General features: G+C 38.9%; 1 protein-coding gene across 1 annotated transcript in view; it reads right to left on the bottom strand.

Moving 5' to 3' along the window:
- The window catches only part of PLXNA2 (plexin A2), a 479,392-nt gene that overhangs the window by 89,403 nt on the left and 370,997 nt on the right, over nucleotides 1–18,992 (bottom strand). The window contains exons 17-21 of the mRNA XM_040337525.1: nucleotides 18,037–18,130; nucleotides 17,031–17,270; nucleotides 15,188–15,331; nucleotides 13,695–13,929; nucleotides 3,443–3,585 (exon numbers count right to left, since the gene is read on the bottom strand). Coding sequence (XP_040193459.1) covers nucleotides 3,443–3,585; nucleotides 13,695–13,929; nucleotides 15,188–15,331; nucleotides 17,031–17,270; nucleotides 18,037–18,130 — 856 coding nt within the window. The remainder of the gene's footprint in view (nucleotides 1–3,442; nucleotides 3,586–13,694; nucleotides 13,930–15,187; nucleotides 15,332–17,030; nucleotides 17,271–18,036; nucleotides 18,131–18,992) is intronic.

The raw sequence follows: 18,992 nt of genomic DNA, 5'->3' as shown, positions 1-18,992 counted from the left end.
AAGCTCAAAGTCAGATAAAGAATGTGCCGCTTCCAAATCGCATTGTACATTTGTAAATAAAGTTATAATTTGTATCTATGTATGCTTTTAGTATATACACCCATAACATATTTCTTGTGGTTACAAAATAAATAGCTGCTGCATAACCAAATCGATTTTTGACTATGGCTTCCACATAGTTGGAAAAGTTGAATCTTCTCCAGAATTCTTAGCAATCTCATCATTTGGGCCTTGTAAGCGACTAGCAAGAGCATATCTTTAGGCAAACTTCATATGATTTGACTTATCATACATGCAAATGGTAGAGCTTTCTACTTTAAATGCAAATGTAATTGTTGAATAGGAAGGGCCAGTTGTAAGACACCTGTAAAGCAAACAAAAATAATAAATCCCTTTTGTTATCTTTACTACAGCAAGCAACCAAACAATGGCATAAAGTACACTAGAAGTGAAAGGTTCCCACCATCACAAGTAAACCATGAGCAGAGCAAAAACTACATCACATTAGGCATACTGTAATTTCTTTGCATTGAGTCCTTTCAGACAAATACGGGATGTTAAGTTTTCGATACAATGAGGTTGATTGAGTTGGGCAAAAAGGCTGCTCACATTGCAAGATAATTTTCATCTTGCAAGAAAATTTTCACTTAGCCTAGTGATAGTGTGGAAAATTCATTTTGCAAAGAAAACCCAAGAAACAAACGGTTTAGACAGAGACTGAAGCCTCGTACACACGACCGAGAAACTCGACGGGCGAAACACATTGTTTTGCTCGTCGAGTTCCTTGTTAGGCTGTCGTGGATCTCGGCGAGCCAAATTTCTCCATTGCTGTCAAGGTAAAAGAAGACACGCTTTCTTTTTGGCTCGACGAGATCCTTGACAGTTTCCTCGTCGAAAAGTGTACACACGACCGGTTTCCTCGGCAAAAAAAAACAAAACAGTAAGTTTCTTGCTGGTTTTTGCTGAGAAACTCGGTCGTGTGTACCAGGCCTAACTGCTACACCATTCATAAAATAGGCCTGAACCAATCAGACATCCCAATGTAATACAACAATGTGCCTATTTATCATTATAATGCAGCTCCACCATCTGTGGCTGGTTCTCATATGCAACAGTGTTCTCATATGTCTCAGGATTCTGAGGGCATTTTCCATGAATCTGCCCACAGCAACAAGCAGTAAAGGAAAACTTATCTCCCTCTACAACTATCCGGGAGTATTAAAAAAACAACAATGAAAAAATATTTATTTAAAGTTCTTGTGCTTGGTTTTAGTTTATAATAAAACAAGACCAGACAGGGTTGGTTTTCCTTGGCCACTACTTGTAATCAATAATACAACATTTTGACAAAATACTTAAATGTCAGACATGTCCTTCCTTTTAAAAACATGACTGGTATGGGTAATATTTGCACAAAATAAATACCCTTTTCCTACCATATTGTAACTTTAATGCCCTAACCATCTTCATTAACATTTTTTTTTAAACTATTTACTAATGCAATTTCACAGAAAAAGGGTTATAATGAAAACAGCACTTCCTTAAGAGTAGGCTAGATGTAAAATGTATATTGTTTTGAAAAATTATATTTAGCAATTGTTGACACCTTCTTTAGATAAAATCTGTGCTACTGCAAATACAATGACTGTCAAAAACACTGGGTAAAAATTCCTTTAATTATAGCCCATATAAGGTTGACACCATTTAAATAACATGGTGCTTCAGTGATTTGGTGCAAAGTAACATTTAACCTTTTCATTTAGGTATATGTTTATAAAAAATTCTCAAAAAGTAATTCCAGGCAAAGAATACATTTATGATATGTAAAATTTTAACACATTAGCAAAATATTCCCTTTCACGAAAAATTTGTTAAAAACAAATTTTAATCATTTTTAAAAACAAAACACTTACCGCTGGGCATATCATAGTAAAACTCCAATACTAGCAACACTTAATGCAGAACTCCAATAGCATAACGTAGTACTTTTTAGAAGCTAAAAAATAAAAAATTAATTTGTATAAGAAAATGAAAGCATAAATCAGAAATGTATTTATTGTGTCAAAAGCTGTTAACAAAATAAAAACTTACATGTCATCCAGAATATTTCTGAAACTTATCAGGATTCAGGCAAAGGTTTTCTCACAGCGAAAAGAATTAGACAGGGTAAGTACTTCTTTGTCTTTCGAGGAACATCTTTTAAAAGCGATTACCACCAGGATAATAATCGAAAAGGCTGGGCAATGACATATTTGCAAATTGACAGCAAACAAAACTACTGCCGATTTCAGATCAAATTGGTAGGAAATGTCACAGGAGGAAAACTTTTAAAAATGCATAAATAGTGGACATGCTGTAAGTGCATAAAAAAACAAAAACACAACAATATAGTAAAAGGCGCATTAAAAATTATTTGTGCCAGTGAACAACTGTCTAGTTTTTTTTAAATGAATGTAGTGTAGTGTAGTGTTGAAATGAATGTAGGGAGCAACAGTGCCGATAATGCTAGCTAGTAAGGAGATCGAAGGAAGAAGAATGGATGTAGTATCCTCTTAAATAATACATTTTCAGGACAAAAATATTATGTAATAAATTGCATGTATACAAAGTTAACGATAGGAGAATGAGATAGAAAACAGGGGTTATATTGATCAATAAGAAAATATTAATCAATGTATTTAGAAATTAATATAAGAGATCAAGAAGTGGAATAGCCATATTGATCCCCAATCTCTGATTGTATGCACCTAAGCTTATAACATTCTAGACTGCCGCAACATTCTGTAGAAATGTAATTTTGTTCTTTTGCTGCTTGTTAATTTTCCTCATGCATAAGCCAAACCACCTCTGTGCAGCCACCTCACCGCCTCTCCCATGTGAATATCTGGCCCCCTCTAATCTCTACCTCCTTTGAGACAGATTTAATATGAGGCCATTGCCTTCCCTGGAATTCATTACCAGCATATTTGCACTGAATCCTAGCTCGACTGCAGTCCATTGCCGTGGGTCAATGACCCATAACTGTACGAAGACAGAGAGTTAACAGAAAACAGCCTGCGCCATTAGCCTGAGAAATTATGGTTGAAATTCCCTAATGCCTTTGCTTTGCTGCCAGACACAAAAGCAGAGATGTGCAATTGTTACATATATATACACCCCAATAAAACCTATGCTTTATGCCTGATTATAAGCAAAACATATATAAAAAAATTCCCTATAAAAGCAGGTGCAATCTGTTAATATGTACTGGTAGGCTGAACCGGGCTGCACTACATGCAAATTTTTACCAAACGTAATCATGAACACTTCCATGATATATACACATGTGGCTTTATTAACCTTGCATGGTCCCACAAATATGAAACATACAGAAAAAAACAGCAATAATACAATATCAGTACATAACAAGAAGACAGAAAAAAAGAACAGTTTTATTGCTGACCTCTAGTTCCCGAAGTACAGGGTGATCTTCAATGCCAGGGAACAGCACTCGCATTGCATAGGTACGATAATCCAGGTAAGGGATTCCTGAGCGATCCAAGTCACTGGTTAATTCATTGATGTCAGTCTGCAGTTCTGCAAAAGCTGAAATTCCATAGCAAAAGAAACAATTAATTTAGCATAGCATGCATGTTTAAAGGTGCACTTTCCTTGAGTTGCAGACAAATCAATTACAACTACAAGTAAAAGTGGTTTTGACTGGCATGTACTGCGGTAGCTTGCTATTGGAGAAGTGTTTATAAAAAAAAAAAAATGTAAAAAATACAGTGATGACAAAGAATGATCATTGAATCTTGAGCATTATCTGACAAGAACACATCTCAACAGAGCAGGAATTCAGTGATAAACGACTGCTGTAATATTTGGAGCTACAAATTAAACCTAATTTTAAAACATACTGAAATTTTTTCTGTACATAAATAAAATAGGATTGAGTTATTCTTCAGCTTTAATGGCACTTACCCTATAAGAAAAAAAATATATGTATATTTGGCATATTACTTCAGTATCATAAGTAATGACATAATAAGTAAAAAGAATAGGCCTATAGCAAAAATGTAAATCTGAAAAATCATTTTCTTGGTCGACTGAAGCCTCCCACTGGTTTTCATAAAAGTAATTTCCTTAATTTCCTAAAATACTACGAGTTTCGCATTTGCCTCATGCAACTTTACAGTGCAGACAGTCATTTGAATCGGTCCTAGACAGCCTTGCTTTTTTCTCACCTTACTTTACCTAAACTCACCACCAAATGAGATTTACTAGAAAATTCTATCACTCTAAAGGCAGTGCTTGCGGCTACCAAATCACTTAAACTTAACAAACACCCTGGCCAAAATGGCTTGCCCATAGCTTACTATAAAACATTCACTGGCCTCCTAGCCCCAATGCTCACAACTGCCTTTAATAGCCTCCTCAAATTTGTAACACTGTCGTTTGGAAACCATGACTGCCATTATCACGATGATCCCCAACCCGAACACCGGCAGGCACCACGTCATTGTCAAATTTTAGGTCCATATCTCTACTCATTTTCAGTGTCAAATTACTGGCTAGCAGCTCATCTCAATCCTATCATCAGTTCCATAAAGACCAGGTGGGATTTATCCCAGTATGTGACAGCAGTGGCAATATTTCAATATTTCCAGAGCTTCTTTAATAGCCCACACAACGTGCACCCATTGCTTCCCTGCCCGCCTTCTTTGCCTCGATATTAGGAAGGCGTTTGACTCAGTGTCCTGGTCGTATCTCCATCACATAGTACACCTGTAGGGTTTTGAACCCGATTTTCTACAATGGGTAACCTCCCCATATCATGACCCGAAAGCCTATATAAAATATGTCGGGCATAGGTCAGATATGTTTCCCATCTGCAGAGGAACTAGGCAGGGTTCACCCTTATCCCCATTCTTGACATTGAGCCCTTAGCACAGCTGATCCGTTCAGACCCCAACATTCAGGGCGTTGAACTTGGAGGAGAGCACCATAAACCCTGTTTATTTGCAGATGATGTACTGCTCTTCATGATCTCATCCCTCACTTCCATGCCCAACCTTCACACTCTAAATAAAATATACCAGTATCTCTCCTGTCATCCTTCAAAATCCTAAGCCCTTAATATCTCTTTATTGCCCCTCAACCACCTCACAACTACAGACAACATTCCCATTCCCTTGGGCAACCAACCTCCTTCCCTCTCTAGGAAAAAAGTTATCAAACAAAGTGGAGGACCTATTTACAGCCACCTACCCTTCAATGTTATCCCACCTCTTCTCCCTCCTCTCTCACTAGGCCTCACTGCTAATCTCCTGGCTAGAGAGAATAATGGCATAATTTCTAAATCCTGGGTCTTTTTCGGGTACTACCTACCGCTGTCCTGGCCTATTATCTTTTTATCCTTCAACGCATCTTTTTTACATGGGGAACTCATAGACCTTGACTCACCATGTTTGCTGGAACTCTTCAACTTGGCTAAATACTATTATGCACAACCAGTTCAAATTATTAAATATCACTTGGTTTAGGAAACCTCCTTCTGGGTACACATTGAGGCAGTTGAATGCGACCCATCTTCGGTAGCATATCTGCTGTGGCTTAACTGTATGGATCACCAACAACTTATAAATCTGAAAATATTCTCTCATCCTCTGGGACTTATACCCCTACTGTCATTAGGATGGTACATACGGGCTGAATATCAGCTGGTAAAAACAGAAACCATCCAACATTTGGCCAGTGTGTACAGTAGTTAGTCCAGCTTCTGTCCAACAGGCATGCTGAAAAACCAGCAGCGACCCCACATCCAATTATTGAAATGGCTGCGAGTGCTGACTGGTGTGTTCTGGCGGAAGGGGGGGCGTCAGAAAACAATAGCTCAGCGGGGAGATCACTATACTAACATCACGCTTTCGTTCAGCTTGCTGGGTTAAATGAAAGAAAGTTGTACCAGGCTTTAGACCAGGGGTCTCCAAACTTTTCAATCAAAGGGCCAGTTTATTGTTCTTCAGCCTTTAGGAGGGCCGGATTGTGGCCAGCGGGGGCAGAAAAGCCCCAGGCCCAACATTGGTGAGAATAAATGTGGCCTCATAGTTTGCGATCAGTAGGATAAGGAGTAGTGCCCCTATTAGTAGGAGTAATTGTATCTCATCATTGGTATCGGTGGAAGAAAAAATGCCCCCTTGTTGGAGTCAGTGGGAAGAATAGTGCCTCATATCAATGGGAGGAATAAAGCCCTGAGGGCCGGATAAAGGCTAGCAAAGGGCCGCATCTGGCCCTCGGGCCGCAGTTTGGAGACCCCTGCTTTAGACTAAGCCTGATAGCCTATAAATTCTTCCTGCTTTTAGCTACACCTCTCTGGTCAGTCCCTTATAAAGTCCTATTTATGTTAGTACCAAAATCTGGACCACACCACTTTTACATGATCGCCTTCCAGTCTATTGTATTTTCATTTATTATGTTATACAATATTTACCTTATCTATTGAGCCACATTTTTGGTTGTTAAAATTGTAAACCTTGTGTTGTATAGCCAATGTGATTTTCTTGGAGAATAGTAGAGGACCCAATGCACTATATAACCCCTTCCACGCCCATCAGAGGGGAGGGACCTGTATCCTGTACTGTACTCCAAGAAAAGGATTTTACAGTTAAGTAAAAAATCCTGTTTTCTTATTCGTCTAGAACAGGACACAGGATCTTAGGGCCAGATTCACATAAGAGATACGACGGCGTATCTCCTGATACGCCATCATATCTCTGTTTCTATCTATGCGACTGATTCATAGAATCAGTTACGCATAGATATCCCTATAATTGTTTTACACTGTCGGATCTTAGGATGCAGTACCGCGGCCGCCGCTGGGGGGAGTTTGCGATCCACAACGGATTTTCGCGTTCGATACATCGCCGCTAGTCTAGTTTCCCGTCGCAAAGTTAGTCGTCGTTTTTGGTGCCCTAACTTTAGTCAGCAAACGTATTGCTGTCTAAAGTATGGCCGTCGTTCCCGCGTCGAAATTTAAAAATGAACGTCGTTTGCGTAAGCCTTCCGGGAATACGGAATTACGCTACGCGCGTCGCCGTTCGAAAAAATGACGTCACGGCGCGCAAAGCACAATGGGAATTGCGACACTGAGCATGCGCAGCAGGTCCGGCGCGGTAGCGCGCCTAATTTAAATGGCACATGCCCATTTGAATTGGCCCGCCTTGCGCCGGAGGCCGCCGGCGTAGGTTTTCATCGCAGGTACTTGGTGAATCAGGCACTTGCAATGAAAACTTGCGGCGGTGTAACGTATCTACGATACGTTATGTCGCCGCTCACCTACGTGAATCTGGCCCTTAGTCTTAGCCATGTCCAGCTGAGGAGCAGGCAACACAGGAAACAACTGTTAATAGGCCGTGTAACAATGGGACAAAAAGGGCTCAATAGAATTCATAAAGCAGCTTGCAGCACTTTTTGACTGAAACTGGCATCAGATAATGCCTGAACATCTAACTGGTAAAATTTAAAGCAGTGTTAAATCTAAAAACAAACATTTATTATGTTTTAGTTTACCAACTGTTATGGTTAAATTCGTTTTCTTTTTTTGGCTTTTTTTCTTTTCACCTGGTGATCTGGCCAGTAAGTTTGTTTTTCAAGAGAACACGCTCTCCTGCAGATGTAGCATTTAAAGGGATGAGAAAAAAAAACATTTAACACCGACAAAAGGAAAATAAACTGTTGCTGTAACTGCTTATAAAGCTAGAATTTGGCTTCAATTAGTGTATTTAAATCTGCTAGTGCATCTAGCACTCCCCTCTCCCTAGACTGACAACGCTGTTGTTCAAAGTTGTCCCTGTACTCGTCTATCCAGAGTGGGAGCATTCTAATACAGGAGTCATGTTACTGGCCATATCACCAGGTGAAAACAGAGGGAAAATAGCCTAAAAAAAGAAAGCTAATCCAGCCACCACATCTAATGATTGATAAGCTGCAATAATACACTTTTGGTTTTGGGTATAATACTGCTTTAACAAACATCTGAACAGAAGACAGGGTAGCAGCATTGAACAATGGGAGAAAACAGATCAATGATGCTAAGAAGCCTTTGACGCGCCTTTTTACCAGATCTAGTAGAATGAACCTTAACAGGGCAGTGATAAACCCTGTCCTTTAGACTTAAATGAATACTTGTCTAATCCACCTAGCAATGGTGGAGTGAGAAGCAATGAGCCCTCTGCAGGAACCTTCAGAAAGGACAAAGAGGAAATATGATTGCCAAAGAGAGGCCGTAGTTGAAAGGTAGACTCTCACGTATGTACCATGCCAATACAGTGGAGAAAAATGTTTTTTGTATGTTTTGGAGCAGGTGGGAAGAACAATGTTGTGGTTGAGATGGAAAGAAGAAACTATCTTAGTGAGAAAAGAAGCTTTATGCCGCAGGAGAATCCTTGTGTAACACTAGGAAAAGCTCTTTAGGGCAGAAGGCCGCTAACTCACTTGAGACTAACTTGAGAAAAAAAATGAATTTAAGATAGATAAGCTTCTCTCAGTAGAGAGAAGACAACCATCACAAATAAAATAGGTTAGCTGGTCTATAAATATCCAGTTATATTTCGTGCATTTAGGAATCTAACCAACTTGCTGCATATAAACCATGATTAACTTCCTGTGTCTGTACAACATGATTAAGAAACTTTCTTTTGCTGTTTTGACCAGTGGTAGTTTGAAAACCATGGGTCTATTTATAAACAGTTTTACCCAATATTCACACAACTATTCCTCAGGATTAACACAGTTTTCAGTTGAACCCAAAAAGAAAAATGTGTAAATCTTGAGTGAAAGTTGTACGAGTCTTGTATGACAACATTTATGAACAGACCTCTAGTATTACTATAGATATAGGGGCAGATCCATAAAGAAATTACGCCGGCGTATCTATTGATACGCTGCGTAATTTCAAAGTTCCCACGTCGGATCTTTGGTGCATTTTTTCGGCGGCCGCTAGGTGGCGTTTCCATTGAATTTCCGCGTCGAGTATGCAAATTAGCTAGTTACGGCGATCCACGAACGTACGTCCGGCCGGGGCATTTTTTTACATCGTTTGCGTTTGGCTTTTTCCGGCGTATAGTTACCCCTGCTATATGGTGGCGTACTCAATGTTAAGTATGGCCGTCGTTCCCGCCTCGCATTTTGAATTTACGTTGTTTGCGTAAGTCGTTCACGAATAGGGATTTGCGTAGAATGACAAGCATTGGCTTGTTCCGGTTTAATTTCGAGCATGCGCACTGGAATACCCCCACGGACGGCGCATGCGCCGTTAAAAAAAACATTGTTTACGTTGGGTCACGACGTATTTACATAAAACACGCCCCCATCACATCCATTTGAAATCCGCGCCCTTACGCCGCCAAAGATACACTAATTCTTTGAGGATTCGAAAAAAAGTAAGTTACGGCGGCGTAGTGTATCTTAGATATGCTACGCCCGGCGGTAATATGCGCCGCTGTACGTGGATCTGCCCCATAAAGTATAACGTACAAGGTACAAATGTGATTGAATGTTTTCTGACGCTAACATTTTCTTTCCCAAGTACAAAGACTGATAAACGAATTTACAAATAAAATAAATTAACACAAATATAACAGTTTGGATTTAAAGCACTAGCTAGTGCTAGAAGGAGACCGGAGTAAGTAAGACTGATGGTAAAGTGTAAGTAAAAAAGGAAAATCGTTCTAAAAGTCTTACTAGGGAAGATTTACACTTACTTGCTGTCCCAGTGAAAACATATGTGCTAGGGTGTGAAATACACATTAGATGATGGGAAATGCCCTTAACAAGGACATGCACGTGAACAAAAACTTAACAAAGCTTAATCATTCTCCACCCAACTAGAAAGGGTGTTTTTTTTGCTGTCATGTTTCTGCGAAAATTCCCCTCCTTTTCCAATGATTGGAACAGGAAGTAAGGGAAAAGGTTCCTAACGGAGACCTTGACAGCATTAAAACTGACAAAATGCTTTATCACTTTCCCATGCTATAAGAAAACTTACAAAAAAATATAAAGGCTATCATTCCTATGCAACTGGGCTGTCAATCATCCATACAGACAGCCTTTGAATTTAGATTACAAAAGTGTGTGTCCATAAAGTAAATTCAGTAAAATTTATTAGAGATTTTGTTTAAATTATTGGTCGGTAGAATTGATACTTTCATAGGGCCACATCTAGTGTAGTTCAGTCCCCAAGCATACTTATCAGTTTCTGTGCCAGTCAAAAGTAATCGAAAGGAGCGCTAGGGGTGGGCCTGCTATAAAGCTTGGTAGCTACTTTCTTGTCCTGCTGAAGCACCTCCAACCTGAAGTGGGTGTGGAGGCAAGTTTATTTTTTGTAAGAGATCCCAGAGAATATTTTGAACTGGGTGTGGAGGTGAGTTTAATTACTCTAGAACAGCGTTTCCCAACTCCAGTCCTCAAGGCACACCAACAGGTCATGTTTTCAGGATTTCCCTCAGATGAAACGGCTGTGGTAATTACTAAGGCAGTGAAACTGATCAAATCACCTGTGCAAAATAATGGAAAGCCTGAAAACATGACCTGTTGGTGTGCCTTGAGGACTGGAGTTGGGAAACACTGCTCTAGAAGACCCCACAGAATAGTTTGATCTGGGAAGTAGGTTACATGGCAGCAGTGAATGTTTGTAATGCCATCCTAGAACAGCTGTCAATGTCAAGGAAAGTTGCCTCCCTTTTCCTAAAAGCTTTCAGTTCTGTCAGTACCGTCTTCGTCCCTATAACAGCATTAGTATTCTTATTTCAACTTACAAATGTTATCACTGTAAGCTAGAAATCTTCTGGGATTTGTAGAGGACATTTATTTACTAGTCAATAAAAACAACAAGAAAGAAAGTGTTGTCGGGCTGCTTCACAGGTTTCAAAACAAATCTGTTATCTTAGTATTGACTGTGGAAACTCAAGAGTTTGTACTTGAGCCCCCAGCAGAGGAAGCCATTTGGGTATCCTTCCACAATTCAAAAGATCATTTAACAAACACAAGGCCATATAGCTAGGTAAGTTCTATTTATAGCCTAAAACATATAATGAGATAATAAAGCACAAAAATACAACAATCACTAGATCTCAGAGTACCCTGTCAGATTTGCTTTAATGCTTTTAATTCTTGCCTACAAAATACCATTCTGCAATATAAAATAAATCCCTAAATCTTCCGCTGCCTGAGCTGCCCTGTTGTGAAATAATCCTCCTCTTAAGTGTCTTCTGAAAGAGACACTATTGGCAGTGTCGATTTGCTGTTTTCTCTGCCACACTCAGTAATTGCTCCCTCTGACCTCCTACGTCCAGTAGTAACATGTAAATTGGAGGAACCTCTTGTGAGGGAGGGAGTGCATGTCATTTTAAATAATACCAAGTTTACACACGTGTAAAACCTCCTCTGGACCGGGAGTGTTCCACGCATCAGTCAATTACACTTTACATGTGCGAGGGAGGTAGCATGAACTACACATACATGGACACATTTTAATACCCTGCCTCCTCTAGACCACAACAGATGAATCCAGCTATGTTCATCGCAAATTCATATCCAAAAATACTATCTTGGAAAAATACAAATCAGTTTCTTGCCAGTTTTTTCTCTGATGCCATAGGGTCAAGGACTAACAACACATATAATAGGGTCCATCAGTTAAAAGGTCGACCTAGGGCAGGCCCATACTTTCAGATTTGGAATCACTATTGATCATTTTTGCTATTTTTTGCTTTTTTTTTGTTTGGCCCTCATATTGCAGTACCATTTTTTTTGCTTAGGGTTACTTATCCAAACTTATAAAGCTTAGAGCACAATATAAAAATATGCGTATTTCATTTCTCAAGTAGTTTGATATAGGTTTATGAGGAAATTGGGTGAACAGCAGGATATACTTTTTAGCATAGTCTTGCGTCTTGTGTTAAATGTGTACCATTTATGTATTTTAATATATAGAATAAATATATTTATTTTAATACAGTCGGGAGCTAACATGCATCTATATATATATATTCTCTTTTAATCTTTAAATAAGCCTAAACCTTCTTAATTAGTAATTAGGACAAACAAAGGCAGGGGTTGAGCCCATATCCATTCATTGTGGAGTTTTTGTGAGATTGGAGGAACCACTGGGCACTGTAATGGAGACAGAAAATCGTCACTCCCCTCTGCCAGAGGTGTCAGTTTCGGAAGCCACTTTAGAGGAAGATCTTTTAGTGGAACACTATCATTTAAAGTATTACTCAATTTTCTTATAGTTATAGTCACTAGATCTCAGCTATATAAGCTTCAAAGTATGACTTCAAAGCACTTTAATTCAATTTGCACATTTGCTGTCTATTGCCTCACCCATTAACATCCTAGACCAAGGATTAGTTATTGAAACAAAACCTATAAATCAGCCCCGGAAGGATATACCCCCTTCCTGACCAAGCCACAGTAAGCGTCTACAAAATAGGGGATAGATTTATGAAATTTTTATTATTTATTTATTTTTTACTAATAATGGCGGCGAAATGCAAATTTTATCAGGACTGCCACATTGCGGAGGACAGATTGGACACTTTTGACACATTTTTGGGACCACTGATAGTTATACAGCGATCGGTGCTATAAAAATGCACTGATTACTGTATAAATGTAACTGGCAGGAAAGGGGTCAACACTAGAGGACGATCAAGGGGTTTAATGTGTTCCCTTAGTGTGTGTTCTAACTGTGGGGGGATGGGACTGACTTGGGGAGGAGGCCGATCGTTGTGCCTATATACTAGGAACACAAGATCTGTCTCCTCTCCCCTGACAGGATGTGGATTTACACACACAAATCCTAAATTCTCACTCTGTCAGGAGCGATCACAGGTGCCGGGCACATGCATCGGCTCCATGCACCCCCTATACTCCTTAGAAGCGACTGCCCTACAGCTATGGCGATTCACGCAGGAGTGTCATTCTGCCACAGGGAGTCGGCAAGCGGTTTAACATGTTCAAATGTTCTGTTGAATGAAACATGCTAGAATACCAACATTCAGTACAGTGTGCTAATAATATTGAGCTTGATGCTGCTGTTCTTAACAACAGTCAATCAGTGTTCATGACAGCAGTCAAGAAATGTGAAAAAATAGGTACATTTACCACAGCGCAAAAAAAAAAAAAAAGCCATATCCTATAAGCAGTGCTAGTATGCAAAATAAATAAATAAAATTGTGCACAATAATGGGTGCAAATATGAATGAAAAAAAAAAATAGCAAGCATGTAGCCAGTGAAAGTTCAATGGTGTGCAAATAAACATAAACGTTCTAATTGCAGGTTTTCTTCACAGGTGCTGCTGTTGCTAGAAATAGCCAAAGTGCTGAAGTGCTCTAATAGCCAAACAGGTAATCTGTGCTCCACACCCCCTTCAAAGACGCAGACAAACTTTTCACCCATTATTGCTCACAATTGTTTTATTGTTGCATATTAGCACTGCTTATAGGATTGGCATTTTGGTTTGTTTGCACTGTGGTATATTTACAGCACAATGATTTGATCCAAACGGTACATATCAAATCAATTAAAATGTGGTGGAACAGAAAATCTTTCTTCACACAAGTAGAAACATACACAAACAATCCTGGATCTGACTCTTAAGATAGCGAGCAATGAAAAAGTATATTCTGACAAAAAATATATCACTTGCCTTCTTTGCACTCTAGAGCTACCCGTGACTCCAGGTTGTCCATCTGCATCTGCAGTCTCTTCAAGGTTAAGTCATTCTCTCTGGACTTGCGTTTGTAGGCAATTAACACAATGATGACAATGATAAGAAGGAGGCTTCCACCAGCAGCTATGCTTACAATAGCAGGAAGAGTTAGGAGGCTATCTGATAACACATTGATAGAACCAGGTGAAAACACCATGCCACCAACATGGACCTAGAGGAAAATAAAAAATGCTCAGGGAAAGTAGAATGGGAATGACAAATGATGCTATATGCAAATTACACCAAACACAGCAACCAGTTAAAAGGCCTCTTGCAAACAGGAGTGTCTGAAATGAGATGCATTGTTGTCTATGGGACATTGCACACAGCTGAGTAATGATCAGTAATACAGCACAGTAAAACAATACAGTACAGAGCAGTAAAACAAATTTTTTTTTTTCATTTGAGTGCAGTAATTTACTTGTATGCACGAGTTTACTCATCTATAAACATGTTTACGCAAGTATATTACAATACAGGCAATAAAGAAGAATTTTACTTGTCTATATGCTTATGCACCTAGCCTATACTCAACATTACTCAGGTATTTACAAATAGTATTTGGCTCCTTGTATGCGGTCATCACAAGTTCCTGAGTACACATTGGTAAGGCTGGGTTCACATACTGTATGTGTGCCCGCGGTTCCCAGCATGGGGTCCAATGCGTCCCTGTTCACTGGTGCAGGAGCAATTCAGGTTTGAATTTTTGTCTGAATTTGCACCTGAACCAGACCCAAAGACACACAGGACCCTTTCGGAATGCAGACCACGGCCACCACGGACCTGTGTGAACTGGCTCCATTGCGAGCCGGGTGTGATGTTTTAACACCAAGAATAGGCAGACAGCAAGAGTTTGAACATTAGCCTGGTGTTTATTCAGCAGGATCCATCTTACAACTAACAGCTCCCCGCCCCCAGATCACATGACCAAAACTGTTAACTGTTTCCTAACATGCATAAGGAACTAGGCGTAACAATTGAACTTGAATTATAACATAAAACCTACACATCATTACACCGGGCACACTTGCATGTAATGCGAATTGGATGCGGGAAACTCCAATCCAATTCACACATATGTGAACCCGGCCTAAATTATGATGCCTGTGTGCAAGAGGCCTAAGACAGCTTTATTTTACTGGCCCTCTGTAAGATGTTAAAATATGACTTCTGGCTAGTTTTCAAAGGTTTCTCACAACATGACAAGTAATTAAAATTGTGCAGATGTGCTTCAAAAGGCTAAAAATAATAAGTACCATTTTCATGCAATAGCAAGAAGGATGAATAGTCAAAATAGTTGAAAAATAGTGATAGTCATTTATAAAAATTATAGTATAATTACATTTTATACTTGCAACAGCCCCAACAATCCACTTGATGCTCAGTGTAAAAATATATGAAAATGAAGAAAGAAGTATGGAGGAACTTACAGTCACTTTATGTTGGCCAGTAAGATTAGGCGACTCGCAAAGAAGCTGGGTTTCCGAGACAGTGACATCACATGGTGTGTCTCCAATCAGAACAGTGTAATTCAGTTTTACCCCTCCTGCTGCAGGTGGACACAGATTCTTTCCCTGCTCAGAAAGTAACATCACATTACTTCAAACCTTTGAGGTTGCATTTGTCAACATTACAGAAGGCATGTCAAATGGTTTTGGACTGCATGCAGCCCCCTCTCTCCCTCTTTGTTGTCCTGAATGGTTTTAGCCCCCATTTACACTCAAGTGCGTTCCTGCTCGTTTCCCTATGCCTGTCTGTGACTACTATTCCATTCTTTACTATTCCACACTTGTACACTCAGTTGCTCAAAAAGTAAATGAGCTTTTTTGAACGTATTCAGGAATTTTTGATACAATAGACTTCATTGGGAATGCCTGTAAACATGCAATTGTTACTAAAATGTAGTGTACGTAAGTGCTATAAGCTTTTTATTTCTTTTTTTTTTTTGTAGTTAGCAGGCATGGCCCTTATAAGACAATACAGCCCCTACAAGATTAATTCCACTAAATTCAGGCCATTGTTTGAGATTGTCATGCTTAACGTACATGATTCCATGTTCATGCTTGCAACATTTCTATTGCTTTAAATGACTAATTATGCAATAACATTAGGTCTCATACTAATAAATGTTCTTGGAACTATGAATCAATAAATGTCACCTTCATAAATTCTGTTATTGCGCACAATTCCCCATAGCATCTCTATTGGAACTCTAAACCTTAAACTCCGTGCCTTATATACAGTAACATAACCTGTGCTTTAGAAAACACCATCATTGTCAAATCTTCCTTTTAGCATGCTTCAAATTTATTTTTCACAACAATTTGCTAAACCATTTTACACCAGGAAATTGCACATATATTACAAACACATATATACACAGTGCCTTGAAAAAGTTTTCATACCCCTTCAAATTTTCCACATTTTGTCATGTTACAACCAAAAACGTAAATGTATTTTATAGGGATTTTATGTGATAGACCAACACGAAGTGGCACATAGTTGTGTAGGGGAAGGAAAATAATTTTTTACATTTTTTTTTTACAAATAAATATCTGAAAAGTGTGGCGTGCATTTGTATCCAGCCCCCTTTACTCTGATACCCCTAATTAAATCTAGTGGAACCAATTGCCTTCAGAAGTCACCTAATTAGTCCATCTGTGTGTAATTTTATCTCAGTATAAAAACAGCTGGTCTGTGAGAGCCCTCAGAGATTTGTTAGAGAACCTTTGTGAACAAACAGCATCATGAAGGCCTAGGAACACACCAGACAAATCAGGGATAAAGAAGAGAAGTTTTAAGCAGAATTAGTTTATAAAAAAATATCCAAAGCTATGAACATCTCACTGAGCACTGTTCAATACATCATCCAAAAATGGAAAGCGTTTGACACAACTGCAAACCTACCAAGATATGGCCGTCCACCTAAAATGACAGGCCGGGCAAGGAGAACATTAATCAGAGAAGCAGCCAAGAGGCCCATGGTAACTCTGGCGGAGAAGGAGAGATCCTCAGTTCAGGTGGGAGAATCTGTCCACAGGACAGCTATTAGTCGTGCACTCCACAAATCTGGTCTTTATGGTAGAGGGGTAGTACGAAGAAAGTCATTGTTGAAAGAAAGTCATAAGTCCTGTTTGCAGTAAAAATTCCAATAAAATACATTTACGTTTTTGGTTGTAACATGACAAAATGTGGAAAATTTCAAGGGGTATGATTACTTTTTTGAGGCACTGTATACCGTATTGTTTTCATGTAGTTCTGATGTGCCTTCACCTTTAGTATAATTGGAGATCCGGGCTTTTGCTCAAGAATGCCTGTAATGCTGAGAAGCTCAAATGTTGGGTTGGGGTAATAGATGAATTTGGTATTATTGAAGATCAGTAGTGACTGCACATTATTAAAGATAAATCCAAACTCGTCTGGCCTCTCCACAGCATCCAGTCCGGGACGATATTCTGGAGTAAGGGCTGGAGCCCAGCACATCAGACAAGAAGCATTAACTATCTTACATACCTGGTGAGAAAACAATAATATTACAATACCATCTAAAATACTGGAGAAGTTTTATGAAACAGATTTAAAGGGAACTGAATTGAGTTATTCAGTGTTTGCTGCAAGTTCGTGATACTTTATAAACAAAGTCAATTAGGCACAATAATTAATGTATGATGAAATCTTTAATCTGTCAACGGAATTATTTTTGAAAATGGATAATACCGTACTAATATAATTTTTACCTGATGAAAAGTCAAGAAAATTAGTTGTGTTGGGTCAGCAAACTAGTCTTTTCTTCTAAACCTTATTAGGTTTAGTTGGATTTCTCATAAAACTGATTGTATTCAGAGAACATAGAGGTCAGTCTGGAATTAATCCACCTCGTTTCCCCTGAGTGTGGGATTTTTAGAAAAAACAATTTCCATGATTAAAAATAATTATATGGGTCTTTAAATTTGTACTTTACACACATATATTTCTGTGTTTTATTGATTTTAGAAATTTCTGTTTAGAAAACATTGCATTAAAACTAGCAGCATTTATTGCATTTTAGTTCCTCCTACTAGCAGTAGGTGGTGCTATATCATCTTAAAGCTGCACAATTGCTGCACATAGGCAAATAAAAATGTATAGACCAAATGGCAGTACAATAAACAATCAAAATCTGCATAAATGATCACACAACAGTACTATAAAAGCTTGATCATCCTTTCTCCAAGCTAAACAGGCAAAATCAGAAATCTTGTTACAAATTACAATGACAAACAGCTCGAGGCAGACGTACATTCACAGATTCCTTGCCATTATACTTCACTCGAATTCTTGGCTCCTGTATGATATCAAGGTTGGTACCAGTAATTGTAAGGGATGTGTGACCACTGTCAATTAAAAATAAAAATAGGTTGAACAACAGAAACACAAAATAACTAGAATAAATTAGACAACTTGCAAAATAGGATACTTTATGGATAAAAATTAAATACATACTTTATAAAAGCACTTCAATATCAACCAGAATTATATAACAAAAAAAAATAAGAGGTCAAGCCCTATTTGTGTAGACCTTCATATGATCAATAAATTGCTAGCTTACAATGTCTGCAATACAGTTCCAAACCCATACAATCACAGTTCTAAAGCTGACCACACGTTACCAGCAGTGGATCTGCTAATGGCAGCCCGTGGCTCCCAAGGGTCCACAATTTCCCCAAGGGTGCCAATCTCATGTCAGTCAGTAACAAGGGGTCCCTTATGTGGGTTCAGTAAAAGATGATTCTTGCATACAGAGCAGAAACAAGTCTGTGAATTTGTGCCTTTCCATCATTTTCTGCGGGAGAAAGAAGGCAGCTGAGCTTTTGATAAAAGGTATGAAGCCAGGTTCAGGTCAAGCTCACATAATGCTCTTGCTGTGGGGCATTAAGTGCAAAATCTGTGACAGGCAAACTGCTTGTTTTAGGCTGTCTTGTATCTTTGAAAGTGGAACTATCTAGACAAACGCTAAAGATAAAATACCTAGAGAGCTGTTTTACCTGTCACAGTATTTGTTTTTCTGCCCACCCAGTCAGTCTGAAATATACACTGTTATACAACACAGCTCTGCCTGGCAGGGCAGAGGGCCTGATTTTTTTTTCTGCTACAGTGAAGTAACATTACAGGGTAAGTCCCTCCTCCAACCTGTGACTGAACAGTGAAAGGAGAAGTAGCACACCAATGAATCTCTTTGCTACTATCAGCATATTC

Source organism: Rana temporaria, chromosome 2 (genome assembly GCF_905171775.1).
Source record: "Rana temporaria chromosome 2, aRanTem1.1, whole genome shotgun sequence".
NCBI classification, from domain to species: Eukaryota; Metazoa; Chordata; class Amphibia; order Anura; family Ranidae; genus Rana; species Rana temporaria.
Note: the sequence above shows the minus strand (reverse complement) of the source record. Positions and strands in the feature narration are given on the sequence as shown.